The sequence below is a fragment of the Pipistrellus kuhlii genome, unplaced genomic scaffold (assembly GCF_014108245.1).
Source record: "Pipistrellus kuhlii isolate mPipKuh1 unplaced genomic scaffold, mPipKuh1.p scaffold_m20_p_62, whole genome shotgun sequence".
Classification (NCBI taxonomy): Eukaryota; Metazoa; Chordata; class Mammalia; order Chiroptera; family Vespertilionidae; genus Pipistrellus; species Pipistrellus kuhlii.
In genome coordinates, this window is record NW_023425565.1 from 1255259 (window position 1) to 1282661 (window position 27403).

The 27403-nt window shown below is 43.2% G+C and overlaps 2 protein-coding genes across 6 annotated transcripts in view; one reads left to right on the forward strand and one right to left on the reverse strand.

Moving 5' to 3' along the window:
- Positions 1 to 14293, reverse strand: part of LOC118708715 (centromere protein P) — a 209647-nt gene extending 195354 nt beyond the window's left edge. The window contains exons 1-3 of one of the 2 annotated variants that reach the window (XM_036420139.2): positions 13882 to 14137; positions 5682 to 5863; positions 4283 to 4371 (exon numbers count right to left, since the gene is read on the reverse strand). In XM_036420139.2, the coding sequence (XP_036276032.1) occupies positions 4283 to 4371; positions 5682 to 5863; positions 13882 to 13988 (378 nt within the window). In that variant the 5' untranslated portion in view covers positions 13989 to 14137. Of the gene's footprint in view, positions 1 to 4282; positions 4372 to 5681; positions 5864 to 13881 lie in introns of both variants that reach the window. The other variant, XM_045575051.1, reaches the window with a different exon arrangement.
- Positions 14291 to 27403, forward strand: part of NOL8 (nucleolar protein 8) — a 43617-nt gene continuing 30504 nt past the window's right edge. For 2 of the 4 annotated variants that reach the window (XM_045575048.1, XM_036420102.2), the window contains exons 1-6: positions 14291 to 14404; positions 15593 to 15757; positions 16312 to 16374; positions 18633 to 18711; positions 22461 to 22596; positions 25409 to 25477. In XM_045575048.1, coding sequence (XP_045431004.1) covers positions 15619 to 15757; positions 16312 to 16374; positions 18633 to 18711; positions 22461 to 22596; positions 25409 to 25477 — 486 coding nt within the window. In that variant the 5' untranslated portion in view covers positions 14291 to 14404; positions 15593 to 15618. Of the gene's footprint in view, positions 14405 to 14511; positions 14613 to 15592; positions 15758 to 16311; positions 16375 to 18632; positions 18712 to 22460; positions 22597 to 25408; positions 25478 to 27403 lie in introns of those variants that run through there. The other 2 variants (XM_045575049.1, XM_036420103.1) reach the window with 2 other exon arrangements.

Below are 27403 nucleotides of genomic sequence, written 5' to 3' on the forward strand. Positions count from 1 at the left end.
AAACTGAAAATATGTCTACTTAAAAACTTGTACATAAATGTTTACAGCAACATTATTCATAACAGCTGAAAGGTGAGAGCAACACAAATATCCATCAACTGATAAATGAATAAACAAAATATGAGATATCCTCAAATATCCTCACACTGGAATATTATTCATCCAAAAACAGAATGAAGTAAGGATACATGCTACTACATGAATGAACCTTGAAAACATTAGGTTAAGTTAAGGAAGACAATCAAATAAGACCACCTATTATTCCATTTATAAGAAATATCTGGATAAGCAGTTCCATAAAGATAGAAAACAAATTAGTTGATGCTTAGGTCTAGGCAGGAGAGGAATTAAGGGACGTTAAGAAGTACGGAGTTTCTTTTTCAGGTGATAATTTCTAAAATTGATGTACTAATGATAGCATATATTCCTAGTTGGGGCACATTCCTAGCTTTCGGGTTCAATCCCTGATCAGGGCACATACTAGAGAAAACCAGTCAATGTTTCTCTCACATTGGTATTTCTCTTTCTCTCCTTTCCTCTCTCTTTCAAATCAATAAACATATTCTCTAGTGAGGGTTAAAAAAAAAGAACCCTAACTGGTTTGGCTCAGTGAATAGAGCATCAGCCTACAGACTGAAGAGTCCTGGGTTAGGTCAAGGGCAAGTATCTCAGTTGAGGGCTCCATCCCAGGTCCTGGTCAAGGTGTGTGCAAGAAGCAACCAACTGATGTGTCTCTCTTACATAAATGTTTCCCCCCTCTTTCCTTCTGTCTCTAAAAATCAATGAGAAATATCCTCAGGTGAAGATTAAAATATAAAATAAAAAAATACAAAGAATTTGGGTATATAAATTCAAAAAAAGGATCCTGCTAACTCTGCAAGATTTATGTCTGTTCTTATGGTGGCCTATATTGGATTTCAGTGTTTCCTTTCATTCACAAATGTCATCAGGTACATTTTGTTTGGAACCTTGTAATATAGAATTTTAATTAAATTCTAATTTAATTTAATTTAATTTTCCTCGGCTAGAGGGAAGGCGGTGCCAGCAGCCAGGGGAGGAAGGCCTACTCTTGCACAAAATTCATGCATTGGGCCTCTAGTTTTATTATAACAACATTCTAGAGGACAAAAATTATTTAAATTTTCTGTTAGCTAAACATCTCCATCTAGTGGAAATTTTGTTTAAAATAAATGTTTTAGTACACAGAAGGTAGCTGTGTCTTCACCATTGTTTGTTTATTTGTCAGTCTCAACTCTAAAAATCTGCTTAACATGTAAAAATGTAAAAACATTTTAGAAGGCACTATCCATCAGAATTTATATGTACATCTCTTTTGACTTAGCATTCTACTAGAAATGTATTTCTAAAGATACACTTAACTTATAATTATACTAGTGGTCCGGTACACAAAATTCGTGGACAGGGATGGGGGTTCCCTCAGCCCAGCTTGCACCCTCTCTAATCAGGGACCCCTTGGCGGATGTCCAACTGCCAGCAGTCAGACATCCCTCTCGCAATCTGGGATCGCTGGTTCCCAATAGCTCACCTGCCTGCCTGATCGCCCCTAACTACAAGCGAAACAACATCAGAATTATGGGGGTCCCAGAAGAAGAGAGAGAGCAAGATACCGAAAACATACTGGAAGAAATAGTGACAGAAAACTTCCCCCACCTGGTGAAAGAATTAGACTTACAAGTCCAGGAAGCACACAGAACCCCAAACAAAAGGAATCCAAAGAAGACCACATCAAGATACATCATAATTAAAATTCCAAGAGAAAAAGACAAAGAGAGAATATTAAAAGCAGAAAGCGCAAAGCAGGTAGTAACCTATAAAGGAGCACCCATACGATTGTCAGCTGATTTCTTAACAGAAACCATGCAGGCCAGATGGGAATGGCAAGAAATATTCAAGGTGATGAATAGCAAGAACCTACAGCCAAAAATACTCTACTCAGCAAAGCTATCACTCAGAATCGAAGGCCAGATAGAGCTTCACAAATAAAAAAAGCTAAAGGAGTTCATCATCGCCAAACCAGAATTATATGAATTGCTGAAGGGGGTTCTTTAGGAAGAGGAAGAAAATAAAGATAAAAATTATGAACAACAAATACATAACTATCAACAAGTAAAACTAAAAACCAAGAGAATTCGCCGAAACTGGTTTGGCTCAATGGATAGAGCGTTGGTCTGTGGACTGAAAGGTCCCAGGTTTGATTCCAGTCAAGGGCACGTACCTTGGTTTCGGGCACATCTCAGTGGGGGGTGTGCAGGAGGCAGCTGGTCGCTGTTTCTCTCTCATCGACGTTTCTAACTGTCTATCCCTCTCAGTTTATCTCTGTGTAAAATCAATAAAAATATATTAAAAAAAAAAAAGAAAAATAAATAAATAAAACCAAGAGAATTAAAAAACCTGATGAACAATATTCACTGTTGAATATAACAGAATCAGAGGTATGGAAGGGGAGTGAACTGACGATTCTTGGGAAAAGTGGAGTGGGAGGTGCGGGAAGAGACTGAACATAAACTGTGCACCTATGGATGAGGACAATGAGGGTGAGGTACGGGCAGAGGGTAGGGTGGAAACCTGGTGAAGGGGAGCAATGGAGGGGGAAAAATGAGGAACATTTGCAATAGTATGAACAATAAGTTTTATTAAAAAACAAACAAACAAAAAAAAAAACCAACTCCTCCCATCCAGATAACCGGGCCCAGGCAATCTTGACTAGTTCCTAAGGAGACAGGGTCCTGATTACAGACATCCAACTCGGTCCCATATAAAAAGGGACAACTTGGGGTTTTTTTTAAGGCTGAGAACAAGGATGAGGAATCCTAGCACATGGCCATAAATGCAAGTAAGCATCCTGCCCATAGGACTTAGGATCTGGTGTAGACTAGTCTGTACCCACTTTGGTGATCTGATGTGCTGAAGCCAAGGCAGCCTTCCTGCCCTCCTTGCTCCTGTCCTTTTATACATAATCTCTTGCTAGGCCCCGCGGGAAAACCAACAGGTTGGGAGAGATTTTTGCTATCAAGCATGAATCCCATCCCAGTTAGTTCACAAAATAATGCCTAGATCCCACTCTCTGAGAGCCAGCCTTTGAAGGTGTCAAACAGAGCCTTATTCTTCCACTCCACCCTTGCCATGTGTTGTACATTACCATTCTGCCTGCTTCCCAATTTTTTTTTTAAATATATTTTATTGATTTTCCACAGAGAGGAAGGAAGAGGGATAGAGAGCTAGAAACATCAATGAGAGAGAAACATTGACCAGCTGCCTCCTAAACACCCCCTGCCGGGGATGTGCCCACAACCACTGTACATGCCCTGGACTAGAATCCAACCTGGGACCTTTCAGCCTGCAGACCGACGCTCTATCCACTGAGCCAAACCGGTTTTGGCTGCTTCCCAATTTTATGTGAAAATCTTAGTCAAAAGTATCTTCCTCCTGTGCTGTGTCTCAGCAGTCCAGTACAACTTACTGGCATAGCCATGAACTACCTTGGAGTCTAACCTCCAGCCCAGAGTGATGTTTGGGTAGCTGTGGTCCCAGATGACCATAACTTCATGAGAGGCCCTAAGCAAGAACACCCAGCTGAGCTGCCCCCAAATTCCTGACCCACAAGAAATGAGTGATATAATAAATGTGCTTTCTTTCTTTCTTTCTTTCTTTCTTAATATATTTTATTGATTTTTCACAGAGAGGAAGGGAGAGGGACAGAGAGCTAGAAACATCGATGAGAGAGAAACATCGACCAGCTGCCTCCTGCACACACCCCCACTGGGGATGTGCCCACAACCAAGGTACATGCCCTTGACCGGAATCAAACCCGGGACCCCTCAGTCTCCAGACTGACACTCTATCCACTGAGCCAAACCAGTTTCAGCTGTGCTTTCTTTTTGTTGTTGCTTTAAGCCATTAAATTTTGGGGAAATTTGTTAAGCAGAAATATAGATAAAAGCTTACAAATTGCATATCAACAACTACTGGAGGCACCCCAGGACTGCTCCCAGCACCTCAGGGTTTGCACTGGGAGCCAAGGAGCCTCTTGCAACCTGCCCTCCAATAATGTACCGATCTCCCAGCAACAGCCCTCCCCATGCAGGTACTGTGTTTATACTTTAAAATTTTTTGAAGTGATACCACTTTGCACAATTATGCAACAAGAGGATCCTGGTTCATGAACTGCTCTTCAGTTCAGCCCTTGCTGGAGGCTAAGGGAGAGAGCGTTTTATTTCATAGCAATAGAATCTCCGTTATCACAACATAATCTTTCGTTTACCTGGACTTCCAGAATCTGAAATTCAACTTGAAATGTAATCATGTGGCAATTTCCTGATAATTTGTGTCTTTGCAGAACTTTCTTTATACCTAAACAGAAAAGCAAATATTTTATTTGCAAATAACAATTTTCTTCAAATATCCATGTAGTTATATGGTGTGAAGTATGTTAGTATTTGCATTGAAAATATCTAGAATAATCTGCACCAAATTGATTTCTTTTGTGTGAAACAGAATTAAATCAACTTATACTTTCTAGCTCTCAATTATACCAAAAAATTAAGGTTAAGAATAGAAATTTCCATGTAACCAGCACTGAGTCAAGATACATCAATTTTAAAGAACCCCATGAAATTACCTCATGCCCTTTCCCAGGCTGTATTCTACCCTCACCCAAGAAATAACCACTATTCTGAGTTTATCAACATCTAGATTTGCTAATAACGGTATTTTTTGAATGGCACAATTCCACAGGGAGAAAGAGAAAGATATGAGAGGAACTTAATTTTAGAAACTAAAAATCATATGGATGAGCTAATATCACATGGAAAAGAACTGACGTGGCAGACTTAGGAAAACTAAAACCTCAGCCAGCAATGGGGAAACCTTAGAATCAAATCCATCTATGCACAGAATACCAGGAAAGACATTCTGAATCGGCAGCATAAAGTACATCAATAGATGGAGGTGAACTTGGGGCTCCAAATAAGAAGACTGAGACTTTTGTGCTAGTAAGTCTGACACCTGGCCTGACATCACTCTCCATCCTCTGCATTCCATCTCTTCGTTCCAAGAACCTGAAGTATCTAAATTCCCTCACTCACTTTCACATGCAACTCAATCTTCCCAAGGCGATCTGAGAGTCACCCTCTCTCCTTCCCAGTGTTGAGGGTTATTTTGATGGAAGTCAGGAAACATTTCCAAAAGTGATTCTTTCTTTAGGGAATGCTACTTTGTTCAAAGGTCCTGATATCCAATAGCTTCCCCTTTCCTGTTAGTGCATCACAGATCCTTGGCAATAAAACTTATTGAGACCAGAAAAACTCTCTTGGGTAAAAAGTCCAGCTGCTACTTTTATCTTGGCCAAAGACTATGTTCACTAGGAGTACAGTACTAGATGAAGCATCTTTCGGGTCAGCATGCTGGTGATGTTCTTACAATCACGTATCTCTGCTACTTGACTATTAAGCTGCTTAAATATTTATCCTTTCATCGTGTTTCCTTTAATATCTATCTCAGGCAGCTTGTAAGAGTATTATATACACTATCATATGCAAGACACCCTACAAAACAGCTTTACCACAACCACACATTCAAATTAATCCAACAACACCCCACCCAATTCCTATGCATAACAAGAAAAGCTTCAACACCACTTCTAGATTAAAATTAACACTTACGCCTTTCTGTCAGCTCAGCACTCACTAAGTTCTCTGTCTTCTTGGAGTACTTTCTGATATTTATACCAGTAAGCGTATTTAGAAATAGAAGTTCTGATTCTAAATTTCCAAGATTACTTCTTAGATCTTTTGAAGTTTCCCATCCTTCAGAATCTGATTGGTATATTTCTGGAAATGATTTTCTAAAAAAGCAAATATTGGAAATAATTACTCCAAAGAAGAAACCATCTAATACATACAAAGTTCTTCAAACCATTCCCATTTTGTGTTTCTTATTCTCTTCTCATTAAAAGCAACTCAAAACCAACATAGCTCATGGACACTGCCACCTTTAATCGCAACATAAAATAAACCTAACTAAATTATTTTACCATATTTCTACATATTTGAAGCAACTGTAAAAAAGTATCACAGGATTATTTTACAGAATCAAACTGTTCATTTAGGTCAAAATGTTTATAATGTTCCCATCTACCACTGAGCCAAACCAGTCTCGACCAAAAACTTGTACAAACTCTGTAGTGACTTTTTTAAATGTTACTTTAATTATAATTTGAAATATTAACAAATATATCCTGAGAGACTGTCACATGCTCTTTTGTACTTGCCATCACTGATTGATGAAAAAAGTTACTTTAAATATAGAAAGCTAATGAAAAAGGTGGCAATCTTCATATATAAATGATGAGTTGCTGCCAAATGAATCTATAATAATAAAAGCATAATATGCTAATTAGACCAGAGAGTCAACTGACTTTCCGGACATCGTTCCAGATGTCCTTCCAGACAAAGCCTCAGCAGCAGGGGCCAAGGCAGAGATAGTTAGGGGCAATCAAGCAGGCAGGTGATTGGTTAGGGGCAATCAGGCAGACAGGAAAAGGCGGTTAGAAATGATCGGGCAGGCAAGTACAATAGTTAAGGGTGATGAGGCAGGCAGGCGAGTTGTTAGGGGTGTGCAGGCAGGCTAGCAGGCAAGTGGTTAGGAGCCAGCAGTCCCAGGTTGGAAGAGGGTGCAGACTGGGCTGAGGGACCCTTCTCCCCATCCCCATGCATGAACTTCATGCACTGAGCTTCTAGTATCAAATAATGTCACAGCAAACTATGAATGAAATATCAAGGTATTTCTAATACTGTAATCAATTAAAGGATAGCTACCCTCTTTTGCCGAAAATAAGACAGTGTCTTATATTAATTTTTGCTCCCAAAGATGTGCTAGGTCTTATTTTCAGAGGATGTCTTATTTTTCCATGAAGAAGAATACGGTACACATTTATTGTTAAATGAAAATAAAGGAAATTTATTACCTATATACGGTACAGTAGTATGGTAGTTGTCAAACACAAACCAGACAAACTGTGAATCCTACAGTATCACGAATTTACTCATTTATTCAATGACAATCATGTCATCATCTTCTGTAACATCATTATAACAATCCAATTCCTGAATTTCCTGATGAATTTGTGACTGCATTTCTTTCAGAATCAGTGGACCAAATCCCTCATGTTTAGCAATAGCACTGTCTTTAAATGAGTACATCTTGTCAAGGTAGCCTGCTTGCAGTGCATTTGCAATGCAACTGTCAGTGATTTTCTCCCAGGAATTCTTCACCCAAGTCACAACTTCTTGCAGTTTAGGTATCACAAAGTTTCCACGCTGATTTCTCTCCATTCTATTTTCAATGTAGTCATTAATTTCCATGCTCAAATTGTCTTTGAAGGGCTTGTTTATTGCAATATCAAGAGTCTGGAGATAGGCCATCATCCTGCGGGAATCATTATCTGATCTATTTTTCTTTCGTGAAGAAATGTCTTAATGTCTTTAGCGTGGTGAGTGCTGGCTGCATCCCAGACTAGCAGACTTCCTTGGCTCCCTTGCATAACAAGCGGCAGCATTAAATCGACCCACTTCCTTATAACTGCTTGTGTGGCCCAGGCTTTTTCAGTTTCAAGAATAAAAACGCCCTGCCGAAACCAGTTTGGCTCAGTGGTAGAGCATCAGTCTGTGGACTGAAGGGTCCCAGGTTCGATTCCAGTCAAGGGCATGTACGTTGGCTGCGGGCACATCCCCAGTGGGGGATGTGCAGGAGGCGGCTGGTCGATGTTTCTCTCTCATCGATGTTTCTGGCTCTCTATCTATCTCCCTTCCTCTCTGTAAAAAATCAATAAAATATATTTACAAAAATAAAATAAAATAAAAACGCCCAAAATATGTTCAATCTTTTCTTTCTTGCCCTTAGAAATGATTAAAGGTGGGAATTTAGTGCCATCCAGACGAATTGCCAAAATACAGGAAACACGTGCACTTTCATAAGCAGTGGAGGGAATGTATACTAAGGAGGCACCCTGCTGTTCAATTGTTGTTTGAGATGATTGGCCCATAAACACTACAGTTTCATCCACAGCAATCATGTTGGAAAGATTGTATTTAGAGAAGTCAGCATCATCAATAAAGGACTTGAATGCAAGTGCTCGCTTAATAACTTGAGTATCTGCTAACCTAAACAATGTTGTACCAGTAGATCTTCTTAAAGACAGTTCACTTCGCTGAAGGAAATTATCCAGCCAGTGTTGTGATGCTTTGAAGTCTTCGGGGGCTATGTCAAACTCTGGTGCCATTGCAAGGGCAAATTCTTGAATCTGAGCCCTATTCCAACCAAAGCCTTTGCTCTCCTGTCAACACCCACTCACAGATCAGGTCTTCCAGCTCGGAAAATAATGGTTGCCGACCTGATCCACACTTGCGCTTTTTAGCATTTCCCTTGTCCACTTGTTCAATGAGGTTACCATACTCTGCTCACCATTCTCAGACCAATCGGATACTCAACATCTTCTCTTTGCAGAAAGCAGTAAGATTTTGGCCCCAAGAGTCTTCCACGATTCCTTTCTTGTACTCCACGGAGTAGCTTTTTCTTTTTGTGCTCATTTCTAGGGGTAAAAGAAAGGAATTGGGGTATCAAGGTGGGGGGAGGAGGATCACTTAGAATGAAACGGGGGATCAGAGAGGGGAATCAAAATGGCACAGGAGAATCAGAGGGGGGATTACCATTTTAGTAACCCCTTTCGATCCTCCTGTGTCATTTTGATTGCCCCCTCTGATCCTCCTGTGTCATTTTAAGTGATCCCCCTCCCCCACCCCCGTGCCACTGAACACCTTCACCAGACATCCTCCATACCCCTTTATCAGACATTTACTCCCTGGGGCCTGCCTGGGGACTGTCACTGGGCTTGCTGGGGCGTGGATCTGGGCTGGAGCAGGGTCTGCCACTGACTGAGAACCTTCAGTCATCATGAGGGCAGCCGTGAGCATCAGGCAATGTCACCAGAGACAGACCAGCACTCACCACCTTTGTGGCGTCCCGTCCGCTCTAATCCTCCTGTTCTTCTAGAACACGTGTCAAACACAAGGCCCGCGGGCCAGATCCGTCCCGCCAGGCCTTGCAATGTGGCCTGCACCTCGCTGTCATCACTGCACTCCGCTGCGTTTCCATCACAATGACAGTTTATGACTGTTCAGTAAACCATTCGGCCCGCGATTTAGGCTGGATTTTAGATTTTGGCCCCTTCTCTGATTGAGTTCGACACCCCTATTCTAGAAGCATCTAAGAAAGTCTCCTCCTCTCTCCCGCCCCGCGCTCACCTATTACTTCTACCTCCGCTCCGCCTCCACACAGCAGTGACTTCAGGACTCCACGTAACATCACTGGTTGCTAGACTCCAGTCGGGGCAGCCCTAGCGACCAGTTTATGGTAAATTAATTTTCATTCTGAGACAGAGCCTGGGGGGCCCTTATTTTCGGGGGGATGCCTTATATTTCACTCAGAAGAAAACCTATAAGTAGGTTTTATTTTCGGAAGATGATTTATTTTCGGGGAAACACGGTAGAGGAATCCACAGGCAGAGAAATCTCAGTCATATGCTGAAGCAATTTCTTCAGCGATACCACTCCTAGGGCAATGGAAACTAAAGAGAAAATAAACAAATGGGACCACATGAAAATAAAAAGCTTTTGCACAGCAAAAGAAACTATCAACAAAACAACAAGACAGCCCACTGTATAGGAGAACATATTTGCAAATGTTATCACTGATAAAAGTTTAATCTCCAACATCTACAGGCAGCTTATACAACTTAATAAAAGGAAGATAAATGATCCAATGAAAAAATGGGCAACAGACCTAAATAGAATCTTTTCAAAAGACAGAAGGCCAAAAGACATATGAAAACATGCTCAAAGTCACTAATTATCCGAGAGATGCAAACCAAAACAATATAGTACCATCTCACACCTGTCAGAATGGCTATCATCACCAAAGGATATGTGCTGGCAAGAATTCGGAGAAAAGGAACCCTTGTGCACTGCTGGTGGGAATGCAGACAGGTGCAGTCACTGTGGAAAACAGTATGGAGTTACCCCAAAAACTAAAAATGGAATGCCCATCTGACCCAGGAATATATCCCAAGAAACTAGCAACACCAATCAGAAAGGATATATGCACCCTATGTTCATATCAGCACAATTCACCACAGCTAAGATTTAGAAACAGCCTAAATGTCCATCAGCAGATGAGTGGATTAGAAAATGATGGTACATCTACACAACGGAATATTACGCTGCTATTAAAAAGAAGGAACTTTTACCATTTGCAGCAGCATGGATGGACCTGGAGAGCATTAAGCTAAGTGAAATAAGCCAGGCAATGAAAGAAAAATACCACATGATCTCACTTATTTATGGAAAATAAACATTATAACCTGATGAAAAGATAGAGGCAATAAAGCACCAAACAGAGAAGGCTGGGGAATGTTGGGGGGTGGAGCAGGGAAGAGATCAACCCAGGGACTTGTATGAATGCATATAAGCACAACCTATGGACAGAATGCACTGGGGGAGTGAGATGAGGGCATGCAACAGAGGGTAGGGGAGGCTGGGGAAAGGTCAATGGGGGGAAAAAGAAGATATATGTACTACTACATATAATACTTTAAAACAGGCGTCTTCAAACTTTTTTAAGTGGGGGCCAGATCACGGTCCCTCAGAGAGCTGGAGGGCCGGACTATATGAACTACTAATTCCTACTGTAACACCTCGGCTGCGCTCACTGCCCAAAAAACCTGGCGGGCCGGATCAGACTCCTCTGCCGGCCGCATGTGGCCCGCGGGCCGTAGTTTGAAGACGCCTGCTTTAAACAATATTAAAAAAAAAAAAAAAAAAGAAAAAAAGAAACATTGATGAGAAACATTAATTAGCTGCCTCCTGCACACCTCCTACTGGGGAATGTGCCCACAACCAAGGTACGTGCCCTTGACTCGAATCGAACGTGGGACTTTTTAGTCTGAAGGCCAACACTCTATCCACTGAGCCAAATCAGTTAGGGATGTTACAGTTTTCTGGTGGCTGGCTTTTTATATATAAAGATGGGTATAGAGTTTCACTTTTACAAGATGAAAAATTACAGAGATGGACGGTGGTGACAACTGCACAACATTATGAATGTATGTATCACTGACCTGTATGCTTAAAAATGGTTTAGATGGTAAAAATTATATTTCACACTAAAATAACACATACACACACTAACACTTTGGTGCATTATCAACCCTAACTCATCAGCAGAGAATTCAGACTAGAGAAGCCCTATAAATAAGAGAATGTGGCAAGGCCTTCCTGCATTCCACAGGCCTTTCTTTTCTTTAGATAACTCATACTAGAGAGAATCCTCATGAATGAAGAGAATGTGGCAAAGCCTTTTGCAAGACCTCAAACTTGACTGATGATCAGAACTCTGAAGGGAAGCCACATGAGTTGGCCACTCCTCAACCTTACTTCACACATCAGAGAAGTCATACTGGAGAGGAGCCTTATAAATGTAGAAAAAGTAACAAAGCCTTTAATCAGTGTTCCTGCCAAATTGTACAGCACAGAGTTCATACTTGAAATATTACAGATATGATTGTCATAAGTCCTTGGCCAGCAATGAGAACTTACTGAACATCACAGAATTCTGACTGGGAAGAAGGCTTATGAATGTGAAAAATGTAGAAAAGCCTTTAAAAACCATTCTTGTATTACTGTAATGAGTCTTCATTCTAAAGAGAAACCTTACAAATTTATAGCATGGGCAAGAGCCTCTACCCGCAGCTCAAAATTTAGTGACTATCAGAGGTTTTTATAGTGGTGGGAAGCCTTACACTGCAGAAAATGTGAGAAAGCACCTGGCTGGCCTCTCATCACTGTTCTCATCGCTCCCTCTTCCTCTCTGCGCCATAGCAATGGCATCTAACCTTCTCCTCTCCCAGGTTAGCCCTCCAGGCCCCTGAAGCTTCTGTTCAGTGGTTTGGAATGTTGCTAATGCTATAACATCAGAATTTGGCAAACATATTGCTTTATATTCATGAAGTAGGTAGACTACCATACAAATTTTCATGCTGGATTCCATAGTTTTTAATATGAATATTAACTTTTGGAATATAAAAAAATTGGCTTCTCTTTACTTTATAACTGGAATGAAAATAAAAAGCACATACACCAAAAACTTTGATCCGAAATCTTCAGATACCAATCTTCCTTCTCCACCAAAGTGAAAAGAAAGTTCACATTAAATCAAAGTTCACATGGACTCTTCTGACTTCCCCAATTTGACCCTTGAGGAGGCCCAGTCCGCATGCTATCCTGGTCAACAGTAACATCCTGTGGACAGTAGAGAAATTATTTTCCTCCACAGAATGACCTGGCACTTCTCAAACTTTCAAGTGTGCATAGAATAGTGCGGGGTCTTGTTATAAAGAGCAGATTCTGACACAGATTGGGGAGGCCAACGTCTATTTCTATCCAACTTCGAGTAATGCCATTACTTCCCACCTGTGGACACCTGTAGTGCCTGCAGAGCGCTTGTGTGTGTATGTGTGTGTGTGTGTATGTACGTGTGTAGGGGCGCGCTTGTTCCCCAGGGGTGTGTGTGTGTGTGTGTGTGTATGTATGTAAGTATGTGTGTAGGGGCGCACTTGTTCCCCAGGTGTGTGTGTGTGTGTGTGTGTATGTATGTGTGTAGGGGCGCGCTTGTTCCCCAGGTGTGTGTGTGTGTGTGTGTGTGTGTGTATGTACGTGTGTAGGGGCGCGCTTGTTCCCCAGGTGTGTGTGTGTGTGTGTGTGTATGTATGTGTGTAGGGGCGCGCTTGTTCCCCAGGTGTGTGTGTGTGTGTGTGTGTGTAGGGGCGCGCTTGTTCCCCAGGTGTGTGTGTGTGTGTGTGTGTGTAGGGGCGCGCTTGTTCCCCAGGTGTGTGTGTGTGTGTGTGTGTGTGTGTGTGTGTGTAGGGGCGCGCTTGTTCCCCAGGTGTGTGTGTGTGTGTGTGTGTGTAGGGGCGCGCTTGTTCCCCAGGTGTGTGTGTGTGTGTGTGTGTGTAGGGGCGCGCTTGTTCCCCAGGTGTGTGTGTGTGTGTGTGTGTGTAGGGGCGCGCTTGTTCCCCAGGTGTGTGTGTGTGTGTGTGTGTGTGTGTGTGTAGGGGCGCGCTTGTTCCCCAGGTGTGTGTGTGTGTGTGTGTGTGTGTGTGTGTAGGGGCGCGCTTGTTCCCCAGGCCTGCTTCCCTCTCCCTCCCACCATCCACCGCTTCCTCTGCCTTCAGGATCCCAACATGCATGCAAACTTCAGCTGCCAGCTCCTCCCTGTGTTCTTGCCCAGTCAGCTCGGGAGAACCTCGTTCTCTGCACCTTGTCAAACAGTCTCGACTGAAAACATGAAGGTAGTTTCTGCTTCCGAGCAGCGTGCTTTCGAGACGATGGGTTCACACAGTTCACAGCGCACAGAGCTCTCCCTGCGCCCTCAGCAGCGCCTCTGGGGCCCGCCATCCAGCCTGGCGCCAGGCTTCCTCTGAGACCTCGGGCAGCACTCAGCTCCCGAACTTCAAGGCCGGGGACCGGACAGCGCCTGCTTCTGCCAAGTGTCAGGGACCCAAAGGGATGACGCGGGAAGGAAGGGCTGGCACTCGGTCTGTCCTCCAGGCCGCGCCAGGAAGCGCCCCCGCCCCCGGGGCTGCGGACCCAGGCGGCCTCCCGCCCTCCCGTCCGCCGCCCCGGCTCCCGGAGCGGCCCCGCCGGCACTCGGCGTCCCGCCCGCGTTCGGTGCCTGGGCCCGGCGGCGGGAGGTGCGCACCCCGAGAGGACACGCTCCGCCCGCCCACGGGGCCTGAGGAGGGCCACGTACCGCACTCGGGCCGTGGCCGCTGCGGGCGCCGGCAGCTCCTCCAATGCCCGTTTCAGGGCCTGGACCTCGGCTTCCAACACGCGGACCTCGGCCTGCTCCGCGTCCATGGCACGGCGCTCCCGGGAAGCAGCCCGGCGGCCCCGCGCCTCGCCCGGCGATTCAAGCCTCGCGCGCTCCGGGCGCGGACCACCGGGGCGCCCGCAGGGGGGTGGCGAGAGCGCGTGCGCGGCGCCGGCGGGACGCCCGCGCTGGCACGCGGCCTCGGGCGCTCGGGCGCCCGCGATCCCAGCAGCCGCTGCTCCCGGCGCTGCCCAGGCTTGGAGAGGGTAGGTTCGCTCCAACCCGAAGCCCCAGGACCGAACTGCCCCCCACCCGCGCCGGCGGAGTTGGGAGCAACCAAGTGGCGCGTCACTGAGGAGTAGCTTCCGGACGCTGTGAAAGGGAGCGTCTCGTTATTTCCCTTCCGCCCTCACTTCCGCCCGCAGCTGCTCCAGGCGCGGTAAACAGAGGCGGCCACCCCTAGGTGAGAAGCGTGTGAGCACGACTGCAGAGCTCTGAGGGCGGCGAGGGCGGGCGGCGGCGGCGCGGCGGGCTCCCCCGGCGGGAGCGGAGAGGGGGCCGGAACCCTGGGAGGCGGGCGGGCGGGCGGGGAGGAAGGAATAGCGGCGCCGCCTCGTGGAACACGTGACCGGGAGCCCGGGACTCCGCGGGTAGGTGGTGGGCACCACGCGGTAGGAGTGGGTCTGGCCGTGGAAGAGACCCGGCCGTTTTGCTTCCACTGTCCCTTCTCTTGGGTCTTGGGTCTTCGGGGCAAAAAGCCTAGGTGCGCAGGGTGGGGCAGGGAGTCCCCCGGGAAGTCGGAGGTCGTGCCTCCCGCCCGGATCACGAGCTCTAGGTTGGTTCTGGGCCGCTGGGGGTCCCGTAGGAGGACTTGTCAGCTCCGGGGGAGAGAGGCGAGTGTGGCGCCGCGCCCCGGGTGCTACCGGGGTTAGAGGTCCCACAGGGGGCCTCAGCCTAGTACCTCCGAGAGTTTTCCCGACCCCTTCAAACACTGCAGCCTTCCTAGTATAATTATGCATTACAGGTTCTGGAATTAGACCTGGTTTATAATTTTGGCTTCATTAATTCTCTGAATGACATCGGGAAAGTGACACAATCTCTCCTGCTCATCTGAAAAACGAGATGAACGCAAACTATGCCATACAAAGCTGACACATACTTAAATTCAAAAACAAAAACAAACAAACAAACAAAAAACACAGAACAAGCCTGTATTAGCCATGGTATCGTTCTCTTCGCCTGAACAGTCATCTCTTGTGACAGTAGCTGTCTCTTCTATCCTTTAGCATGTTGACCTGCCACACCTCATTTCTTTCCGCTTTCGTCCAAGTGAATAAAGGAATGTATAAATGAATGAAAGCAAAATGCTTGACTAGGTGGATAAGTAACAGGGGTGGAGCACACTTTGGTGCTAATTTTGGGAAAGCATCTCTCCGTGCCTGTGTCTGTGCAGAGGTCCTGGTCCAAAGTGGGTTCATGGAGAAAGTGGGTGTAGGGTTTGACCAGAATCTCCAGGGATAAAATTTAGGAACAATATAATAGTGAAAGTTTAGGCAACCAATTTGGCATCAAAGGTTCAAGGTGAGTTTGGGTTGTTTTTGTTGTTTTGAGAAGAACTAATGGAAAGAACTCAAATTATTTTCCCTACCAGAACACACTGATTGTACCCCAGCCTTTATGAAAGCCAACCGAGAAACAAAGCGCCTTTTTGTGGGTGGCCTTGGTCAGAGCATTTCTGAGGTGGACCTGCAAAACCAATTTAGCAGATTTGGAGAAGTTTCTGATGTGGAGATCATCACTCGGAAAGATGACCAAGGTAAGTTTATGGTATTTCGTGGGTAAAGGCAGGTCTAACTCAAGTTAACACAAAATAAAGGGACCGCAGAGGTTAATGTCAGCACCTGTATATCATTGTGTGCTCCACGCCAAGCCTGGAGGTGTAATTCATGATGTGGAACTTTCCCAGAATTATTCAAAATAATTTCTGAGTTCAAAAATATTCTACATTCTAAAACACCTGATTTCTGAAACATGTAACTTTCAGTTTTTAGAGCTAAAATTCTAATACTCAATAAATGTCCTATTAAAAAGAATGTCACTAATATAAAATCATATAACAACATAACATCATAACATAATCAACTGACCATTTGACATTTTTTGTTTCTTTTTTTTTGTTTGTTTGTTTCTTTTAATATTTTAATAATCATACTTACAAAGTTTCAATCTTTGAGTCCAGTGAAAAATAAACAAGTTTTTTTCTTTGAAAGAGCTTGTTTCCAAGAGTTCATTTTTTTAAATTTATAAATGTAATCACTTATATTGTTTCCTGGATAAGAGTTTAAATAAATATATTTTTCTGTTTTTTAGGAAACCCACAGAAAGTCTTTGCATATATCAACATCAGAGTAGCAGAATCAGACCTGAGAAAATGTAAGATATTCCCTATGACTTGCCAGTTTATGTCTGTGTAACTTGGAATAACTTCGCTCTAAATCTTAGCCAATTTTTAAGTCATCCAGAGGAACAGCTATGATCAAAAGAATTCCAGCATCCTGTAAATCAGCAGGTTTAGTTTCGTACCATGTGACATCAGCAGTCCTGTGGTAGCACATTGCTACTGGTATTGCTCAGCAATGGTATTCTAAAGTATTTTGGACAAGAAACAAAACTTTCATAGAAATTGCCTGTTACACATATCCCACTATGCCAAATCCCTCTCCCCTTTCCTTGTGAGTTCATTTCTTAGGGAGGTTATTTTCTTGTATTGAAATGCTGTTAGGAGAGGCTGGCTTAGTGTATGCCCTTGTAAGACTGTATTCTTGAAATTATAGAATCTCTATCAAGAAGTTTAGTGTATATTAAAAACACACACACACACCCAGCTATTGCGCCTCAGTGGTTGACTATCAACCAGGAGGTCACAGGTTCATTTCCTGGTCAGAGACATGCCCGGGTTGTGGGAGGCATACAGGAGACAGGCAATAGATTATGTTTCTCATTGATTTTTCGATTTCTTTATCCCTCTCCCTTCCTCTCTAGCTTTAAAAAGTTAATTTTAAAAAAACATATATGTAGAAAGAAATTTAGTAAAATTGTGTTCTTCATTGAAGAAGAAAGGGAAGATAACCCATGTTGCCACTGATGCTGTGATGAATTCTCGTTGTTTAGAAGCTGAATAGTCAGGTTCTTGTTAATCGGTTACTGTTCCACGACCCTTAACGAGTCATGGTTAAGAACACAGCAGCTTTGACATGTAACCTGCGGCATGTTATTTAAACTTCTAAGCTCCCGTTTGCTTATCCAATGTATAGAAAAGATATTGTTTGCCTTGTAATTTACTGCAACTGCAAAGATTAAATTGAATAGAATTTTAGTATTAAATAGTATCTACCAATATAGTTTTCCCTCTGTTAGTGGTTATTATTAAGGAATCTGATAGCAAATATTTAGAAAAAGCAACTATTAGGGCATAGTATACTTCAGTCACTTGCAGCTAATTTGTTTGGAAGTTACACAGAGGTAACTAGCATGAGGTGAAAAATGAAAGTGGGGAGCTACATAACTCCACTGTCCTGTGGTTCACCTTGGGAAAATTGCGTTGACATTTTATAGTTTTAGTGTGGGAAGTAAAGAAAGGTCACTCATTCACCAGAGAGTTCTGGCATTACTTTATAAACAAATAGCAAACAAGTATTTCTTTATAGTTTACACATTTGCTTCATTCGTATCTTCCAGTCACACTGGGAGGTAGGGAATGTAAGGGCTGCACTAGCAAGTGGTCTAGGTGAGACCAGGATCCAAGCCCTTTCATTGCTTGTTCTCTGAAGGCTCTCCAGGCAGCTCATGGGGCACCTGGTCTTCAGGTGTGTTTGTAGCTCAGGATCACAGCCTGGTGGAGCCCCGCACCAGGGCTGCGTACATGGGAGCTGAGCGGTGACCGAGCTTGGAAGCCCAGTGTGACTTCCCATCAAGGGCTTTGTAGGGAGACTGGCTCTTAAGAAAGTATTGGGAGCCCTAACCGGTTTGGCTCAGTGGATAGAGCATTGGCCTGCGGACTCAAGGGTCCCAGATTCTATTCCAGTCAAGGGCATTTACCTTGATTGCAGGCACATACCCAGTAGAAAGTATGCACAAGGCAGTTGATTGATGTTTCTAACTCTATAGCCCTCTCCCCTCTTCTCTGTTAAAAAAAAACAAAAAAACTTTCCAGGAACCTGGAAAGTGTGTAAGGCTTTGTGGCATTGGATGGTAAAGACCAATTTTGTGGTCAGTTTTCTGTTACTGTTCCGAAAATTTTATTAGCTGAGGTTGATTGCTCATAGTTGTATAAAGATAGATAGATCGTACCCTTGGAAGTGTCAGCCTTAAAATATGTTCTTGTGAATTTATTTTTGTTTAAGGCATTAACTTTTATCTGCGTGATTTTAAAAAATTACCAGGAATCAGATCCCAAATTTCAGAAACAACTTGTCTTAATAAAGAATTAAAAGTGGGTTTGGGCCCAGCCAATGTGGCTCAAAAAAAAAAAAAAAAAAAAAGATTAAAATAAAATTCCTTGCTCTGTTTTCTCTGTCTCTCTTCATGATTAACAAGTCTACTTTTCTTGGTATTAAATAATTAGAAGAGGCACATTCTGAAATGTATTTTTGCATTGTGATGTAATTGGATAATAATTATTTACTCTATAGGTATGTCTGTTTTAAATAACACAAAATGGAAAGGTGGAACACTACAAATTCAGATAGCAAAAGAAAGTTTTTTGCACAGGTAAGATTTGTTCTATATGAATTTAAACAGTATCTTTTATTTTATAAATGGTTTTGTGTATTGACTTAATTGATTTAAAACTGCTGAGTAATGATATTTATTACTAGAGGCCCACTGGTGGGGTCCCTCAGCCTGGCCTACAGGGATCGGGCCGAAACGGGCTCTCCGGCATCCCCCAGGGGGACCTGCATTACAAGAGGATGGTTCTTGGGTAACGCACCCTGGAATCTGTCTCCCTCCTCTCCAGTTCCAGTTCGGGTTTCGGGTGCATAACTTCGAGGTCACCACAGCTGGGCAGCTCCTGTGTTTAGCATCTGCCCCCTGGTGGTCATTGCACATCATAGCTACTGAACAGTAAGCTGGTCGCTTAGGCTTTTATTTATATATACTAGAGGCCTGGTGTATGAAATTTGTGCAAGGATCTCAGCCCTCGCAGCCCCAGCTTCATCCAGAAGGTGGTCCCGTAGTTCTGCTGTTCAGCTGTTCAGTCAGTTTGCATGTTACACTTTTATTATTATAGGTGGTATTAGTAAATCCACTCTCAACTGTTTCTCCTCACAACCCAAACTCTACCAATAAAGATATTGCAATGCATTTACATGTGCATATTTTAATCAAAATATATGCCTGTGTTATCTTTTTAATACAATCTTCTGCAGTGATGTAGATCTTCCCAGTTTTCTGTAACTTCTGTTAAGCCCTATTTTGGCAAATAGCTGGCCCACAGTGAAGTTGGCTATACCTCACTGATGGACATGTATAATAGATGCTGCATAGATGGCTCCTGCATAATGCAAGGCTTCCTCTGGAGTTTGTGTCAGCCAGAAGAGTTGCTGAAGTTACATACATTTAAAATTTGAATAGATACTACTAAGTTGCTTATGTTATTTTTGATTGTTAATGCTAGTGTCATATAAAGATAAAGGTAGTAGGAAATTCCTGTGTGAGAGGCATAAGATTAGTCTGGTGATTAAGTACAAGGCATTGGGCATTGTAACAGCTATTTGAGTATTTTATGATTCTGAAGGTATTTTATGTGTAAGTTTGGAAACTTTCAAGAGATAAAACATAGATTCAATGCACTCTCCATCAAAATACCAACAGCATATTTTACAGACCTAGAAAGAACTTTCCAAAAATTCATCTGGAATTAAAAAAAAAGAACCCGAATAGCCACAGCAATCCTGAGAAAGAAGAATAAAGGGATCTCAATACTAGATTTCAAGTGTATTACAAAGCCACTGTTCTCTAAACAGCCTGGTACTAGCACAAGAACAGACATATAGACCAGTGGAATAGAATAGAGAATCCAGATAGCGGCCCAAACCACTTTGCTCAATTAATATTTGACAAAGGAGGCGTGAACATACAATGGAGTCAAGACAGTCGCTTCAATAAATGGTGTTGTGAAAATTGAACAGATACATGCAAAAATATGAAACTAGACCACCAACTTACACCATACACAAAAATAAACTCAAAATGAATACAGGACTAAAATATAAGAGGTGGAAACCATAAAAAATACTAGAGGAATCCACATACAGCAAAATCTCACACATATGCCAAAAGAACTTCACTGATACTGCCCCTAGGGCAATGGAAGCTAAAGAGAAAATGAACAAATGGGACTACATCAAAATAAAAAGCTTTTGCACAGCAAAAGAAACTATTAATAAAATAACAAGAAAGCCCACTGTATGGGAGAACATATTTGCAAATGATACCACTGATAAAGGTTTAATCTTCAACATCTCTAGTCAGCTTATACAACTTAATAAAAGGAAGATAAATGATCCAATAAAAAAATGGTCAATGGACCTAAATAGAATCTTTTCTAAAGAAGACAGGGAAGGCCAAGAGACATATGAACACATGCTCAAAGTCACTAATCATCAGAGATGCAAATCAAAATGACAGTATAGTATCATCTCACACCGGCCAGAATGGCTATCATCAACAAAGGACAGGTGTTGGCGAGGAGGGGGAGACGACTCTTTTACACCGCTGGTGGGACTGCAGACTGGTGCAGCCACTGTGGAGAACAGTTTTTTCCTTAAGAAACTAAAAATGGCCGAAGCCGGTTTGGCTCAGTGGAAGAGCATTGGTCTGCGGACTGAAAGGTCCCAGGTTCAATTCTGGTCAAGGGCATGTACATTAGTTGTGGGCACATCCCCGGTAGGGGGTGTGCAAGAGGCAGCTGGTCGATGTTTCTGTCTCATTGACATTTCTAGCTCTCTATCTCTCTCCCTTCCTCTCTGTAAAATATCAATAAAATATATTTTTTTAAAAACAAAAAACTAAAAATGGAATTCCCATTTGACCCAGTAATCCTTCTCCTAGGAATATATCCCAAGAAACTAGAGACACCAGTCAGGCTATATGCACCCCTAGATTCATAGCAGCCCAATTTACAATAGCTAGGATTTGAAAACAGCCTCGGTGCCTGTCAGCAGATGTTTGGGTCAGAAAACTATGGTACATCTACACAATGGAATACTATGCTGTCATTAAAAAAAAAGGAATTCTCACCATTTGCAGCAACCTAGATGGAATTGGAGAACATTATGCTAAGTGAAATAAGCCAGTCAATGAAAGAAAAATATCACTCATTTGTGGGTAATAAAGAACATTGTAAACTGATGAACAAAAAGAGGTACATAGGCAGTAAAGCATCAAACAGACTGTCAAATTATAGCGGGAAAGTTAGGGAGAGGTGGGAGAAATACGAGAACAACCGAAGGACTTTTATGCATTCATATGAGAATAATCAACGGATGTAAAACATTGGGGGGTGAGGGCGTGAATGGGAGTGGGGTGGGGGAGGGACAATGGTAAGATGTGTACACATAATACTACCTTAATATAGGGGTGTCGAACTCAATCAGAGAAGGGGCCAAAATCTAAAATCCAGCCTAAATCGCGGGCCGAATGGTTTACTGAACAGTCATAAACTGTCATTGTGATGGAAACGCAGCGGTGTGCAGTGATGACAGCGCGGTGCGGGCCATATTGCAAGGCCTGGCGGGACGGATTTGGCCCGCGGGCCTTGTGTTTGACACATGTGCCTTAATAGAAAGAAAAAGTTAAAAAAAACATTTTAGGAATGTACAGATGGAGCAACTAATGTTATTGATAACCTTGTTCATCAAGGAAAAACTGGTCTTAAGGCAAGTGGCAGGCAGGAGGCATGTTTTGAGGGAGTGGTCTGAAGGGACAGGTAAGAATTTGATTTTGTTCTTCAGTTGGGAACAGGGTAGTGGTGAGACTTTCATTCAGTAGCACTTTGTGTCTACGGGATACAGGAAGTGATGCCCCAGTCCTGAGCAAGGCAAGCACTCAGAGTCCGCTGGCCTGAAGTGCCTGCAGATGTGCCTCAGGAGCATAAACCTGACAGTTGCTCCTGAAGGTGGAATGTTAGAAAACAGGCCAGAGGCAGAGTCCAGCAGTGATTGGTTAGCACAGTAGTTCAGGCCTGCATAAGGTGAGGAGTTTGAATCAGCATTCTCTTCGTGATGAAGATAGGAATAATCCCAACTTGGCTGACTGGGCTCTGAAAGATACCTCTTCCTCTGAGGAAGATGGGATTGAGAAGGGACAAAATGCAAAAGTGCTTAAATTGAAAGGGAAAATTGACGGACTCTAAATGATCACTATAAAGTTAAACAGCATTATATTATATTATAAAAATAAAACGGAAGCTCCATTAATAGCATGGTTGATTTATTTATATTTTCTCTTTGATTCAGATTGGCCCGAGAGAGAGAAGAAGCACAAGCAAATAATGAAAAATCAGTAATGAGCAACACCAACTTGTTGGAAAAGATGGGAATGATGGATTTCCATATGAAAGCTGTGCCAGGGACAGAAGTACCAGGGCACAAAGTAAGTCTTTTCTTACTAGCCCAAGAACCCAATCCTAGGACCACAGACTGGGTGTCATGTCTAAAGCAGTTGCTATCTTAACATACTAGTAGACAGTACTTTGAACATAGTACTTTATGGTTTCAAAGTGCTTATACAACTCTTGGGCAAGCACAGTTCTCCATTTTATAGAGAGAAAAACTGAAACTTTGGAGACAGGTCTCTACTGTCCATATATGGCATTGTGTGCTCACCACCCAGTCTAGTCTCCCTCTATCACCATATATTGACCCTCTTTACCCACTTCACCCTCCCCCACCCTTTTTGCCCTCTGATAACATATGAGTTTATGTTTGTTGCTTTTTATGCCCTGTATATGAATGAAATCATACAGTTCTTGATATATCCATGTTGTCCCAAATGTCAGTAGCTCATTCTTTCTTTTGGCTGAACAGTATTCCATTGTATGTATATACATCATCTTTATCTAGTCGTTCACCGAAGGATACTTAGATCGTTTCCATGTCTTGGCAACCATGAATAATACTGCAGTGAACATAGCGGAACATACAATACATATTTATAAACACATTTTCCATTTTTTCCGAAAGGTACCCAGAAGAGGGATTGTAGGGTCATAAGGTAGCTCTATTTCTAATGTTTTGAGGAACTGCGATACTGTTTTTTATAGTTGCTCCAACAGTTTTCATTCCTACCAACAGTAAATGTAGGTTACTTTTTATCCATGACCTCTCTCCAACGCTTGTTGTTGTTTGTTTTATTAATAATACTCATTCTAACCAGCGTGGAGTTGTACCTCATTGTAGCTGTGATTTGTATCTGCCTAATACCTGGTAAAGGTGAGAGTCTCGGCCCACTAACTGGTCTGATGGAAGGCGGGCTTGAGCTATTAGCTGGGAAACCGAATCATGGAAAGAAGTTAAAACCTTAGTTGGAGAATGAGCCTCATATAGCCATTCAACAACTCCAGGAGCTGGCCAATTGACCCAGTGGTTTGATGTTGATGGTAATTTAATTTTGCTTATGTCTAAAGACTTTTCCCCTTTGTTGGCAGCTGCCTCCAGGCTTTGGTGGCACATACATTTATTTGCTGATAAGCTTACACGGGGTACACTAACTGAACCTGCAAAGCCCCATGAGGTCCGGTGCCCATGAGCATAGTAATTGTAATGGGTACATGAGCTTGGTTTCTGTTAGCCTGCTCCGTACTAAGCTCTGCCCAGTTAGATTTCCATAATGAGTAATCCCCAGGTGGGAGACAAGCCTTCAAGACAGTATTCCAGTCACTGTGAGCCATAGCTTCCTCAGATACTGTATCTAGTGACCCCAGCACAATGGGGTAGCCTCTCAAAGATACAGCGGGAGCAGGGGGATGTCAGTCCATACATAGAACTGGAAGTCTTCAACATTTTAAAAGGTATATACAACCACAGAGCATCTGACCTAGATTTTGAGGATCAGGCTGCTCAAATGCAGGATATAAATGGAATCCTGATGTATCTTCCCCAGCCTGCTTGGCTTCATACAGAGTCTGCTGGAGTAGAGACAAAGGCACCGTTCTTTTTTCTGCTTGTGTAGCGGGTAGAAGAGGCTTATGAGCAACATTAAGCTCAAATGTTGGCATCAGACCTTTATCAGCCCAGACCCACCGCGCTGTTCCCCTGCTTCCTCCAGTCCTCGCTCATTTTGTGAGGAAGCGCATCCTCCGGAGGGCTCTCTCCCACAGGAGCTGTAGCCCAGGGCCCGGAGGAGGCAGCGGAGGCGCCAATGGTGCAGTGGGAAGTCTCGGGCAGCCTTCCCCCTTCTGTCTTGATTTCCCTGCCACATTCCTCCACTCCCTTTCTGGATCGGGCTCTAGGCAGCCCCCAATCAGGGACCACAAACTGAAAGTAGAGGCAGGCATTTCCTCTGGACCTTCAGCCAAATAATGATCTCGAAGTTGTTTTCTGACCTTCTCCCGTGCCTCTATATTTACCCCAACCCTTCACGGCTGTCATGTCCATTGGCTATCCTTCACCCGTCTTCCCTCTTCCTACTCACTCTGACATGCCCCCTTTAGATGTCTCAGTGCATAGATCCCTGGGAGCTGTTTGTGTGTTACACAGGGAATCCTGCTTTGAATTATGGCTGTCCAAAGTCTTGTAACTTCAAGGAGAAGTCCTCTCCTGTTGCCATGCTGCTGGTGTCACTAACAACTGGTGTCTTTTGTGTAGCTTCCTGCATGCCCCAATTGTCCTTTTGGTTTTCTCTCTTCACATACGTTGGGGGGGGGGGGGGGGGGGGAGCTCATTTCATTATCAGAACACTAAACCCAGCAGTAACCATGGCAGACCATGCCGTTAATTCTGTTTGAAGTTGTATTTGTGGCCCTAGCATGTGGCTGAGGTGAGTCGAGTGTCATCCCATACACCAAAAGGTTGCAGGTCTGATTCCTAGTCAGGGCACAAGCTGGAGAAAACCGATCCATGTTTCCCTTCTCCCCCCTTTCTCGTTCTTTTCCTTTCTCCCCTCTCTCTAAAATCAGTAAACCTATCTTCATGTGAGGATTTTAAAAAAGTTATATTTGTCAACCGAAGGACGTTATGTGCATGCATATAAGCACACCAATGGACACAAGACACGGGGCGGGGGGAGGGAGGGCGGGATGAAGGCATGCAACAGGGGGTAGGGGAGACTGGAGGAAGGTCAATGGGGGGCGGAAAGGTACTATTTGTAATACTTTAAACAATAAAATTTAAAGTTATATTTGTGAAATGTGGTTAATCTTTTATTTGTGACATATATAATAAATACATGTTTTTTATCTTTTCAGAATTGGGTTGTAAGTAAATTTGGAAGAATCTTACCTGTTCTTCATCTAAAGAATCAACATAAACGTAAAATATCCTTTGCAATTGGGTTTCTAGAGTAATTGTTATTTAGCACAGTTTTAGCTAATTACCAAAGTTTACTTCCTATCTTTAGAATTTCACTACCTCTATCAAAAAATCTTTAGATGTTTAACAGTTCTATGTTCCCAACTTCTAGGCAAGGTAAGACCTTACTACCTGCATGAATGGAATAATTAAGATAACAATTAGAGAATATAATGAGGATTTATATGAGTAAGATATACAACTGATGATTATCAAAGAAAACTTTTCACTTAGTAATTTCTTTGCCTTTCTCACATGACATGGATTCAGAGCCATTGCTGAAAGATCTAACATGGGGCAGTGGACATGGGGCCGTTGTGAAAGAAGGCCTTAGAGCACATGTGTCAAACACAAGGCCCGCGGGCCAAATCCGTCTCGCCAGGCCTTGCAATGTGGCCCGCACCGCGCTGTCATCACTGCACTCCGCTGCGTTTCCATCACAATGACAGTTTATGACTGTTCAGTAAACCATTCGGCCCGCGATTTAGGCTTGATTTTAGATTTTGGCCCCTTCTCTGATTGAGTTCGACACCCCTACCTTAGAGGATGTGCAGGCGCTTTCACATTCCTGGGAACGTGATGGGAAGGAGAGTCCAGGAAAGAGGAAAATAGTTTATGGGAAAACAGAGATAAGTATGAGAATGGTGGGTGGAGAAGTAGTGTGGGCCCAGAATGCGCCTGTTCCTTTGAGGAAATGAGGTCAGATTGTTAAGACTTTGAATTTCTAGTGTTAAGAACTGCTGGGCAGAGGTGCACTTGTGTATCACTAACTGTTACAGTGTGAGTCAGAGAAGCAGAAGCAGTTCCACGCCTTTCATTCAGAGGGGGTGTAATTCATCCAGTGCCTTAAAACGTGCTGGAGGAGCTGGGAACTAACAGGTTCCCAGAGATTACTAACTAAGAAACCGCTGCCACCCTTGGGTTAGAGAGCAGCAAGGCGTGTCCTTATTGTTTGAGGATACTGTGCTACTGAGGCCACTGGAGCCTTCCCTGCCAGGGGCACTAAACTCGGAGAAATGGTGGGACCTTCCTTCCTCTTTCCCTTCTTTCTTTCTACCAATGGTAGCACTAACAGCAAAGAGTAAGATCTTGAAGATGAACTGAAGCTGCAAGACCATGGACACTTTATGGAAGGCCTCACCTACTTAGTTACTAAATGAACACAAAACTTCAGGAGTAATAACTTAAAGCAACTTACTATTGCCTGTTCATATGTCTTAGGAAATTGGAAAATGCCAAGTGTCATCACAGCATGTTGACATTAACTAGATCCTTCTTGATAATGTTAGCAACAAAACACATCCAGGTAAAGAGTTATTATCTTTCTGATAAAGACCTACAAAATGTCCTGCAGAGAAAGAGATGTGCGGATTATTGAGCTGAGAGAGTCAGAGTTCAGATAGCTAGAATCAGAGCCAGGCCTGAGGAGGCAGGAGAGGCAGAGACTCAGACCCGAGGACAGGCGGTGTCTAGCTGTGCCCCTCGGGGTGCTCCTCTGTTCTCTGCTTTATAGCATCAGCTCCATAGATGGGCTTCTCAGATTTACAGAAAACAGTCTTTGGGACTCTGTATCTATTGTAGAACCTAATTTGAATAACTTTGCTGTTGTGTCTACATACAAGTATATATTCTGCTGATTAATATTGATGGTGCTTTTCATAATTCTGGGTAGAACTCTCAATTTCAGGGAACCTGAGGTCACCTAGTGAAATCCTCATTTGTTTGGATAGGAAACTGAGGGTGAGATTAAACAGTTTTGTGTGGTGAATGCCAGGGATGGGGCAGGAGCTGGGTGGAGGGGATCAAAGGGTGGGGGAGAAATGGGGGACATCTATAATATCCTCAACAGTAAAAATAGTTTTTTAAAAAAGATTAAACATTATTTCTTTTGC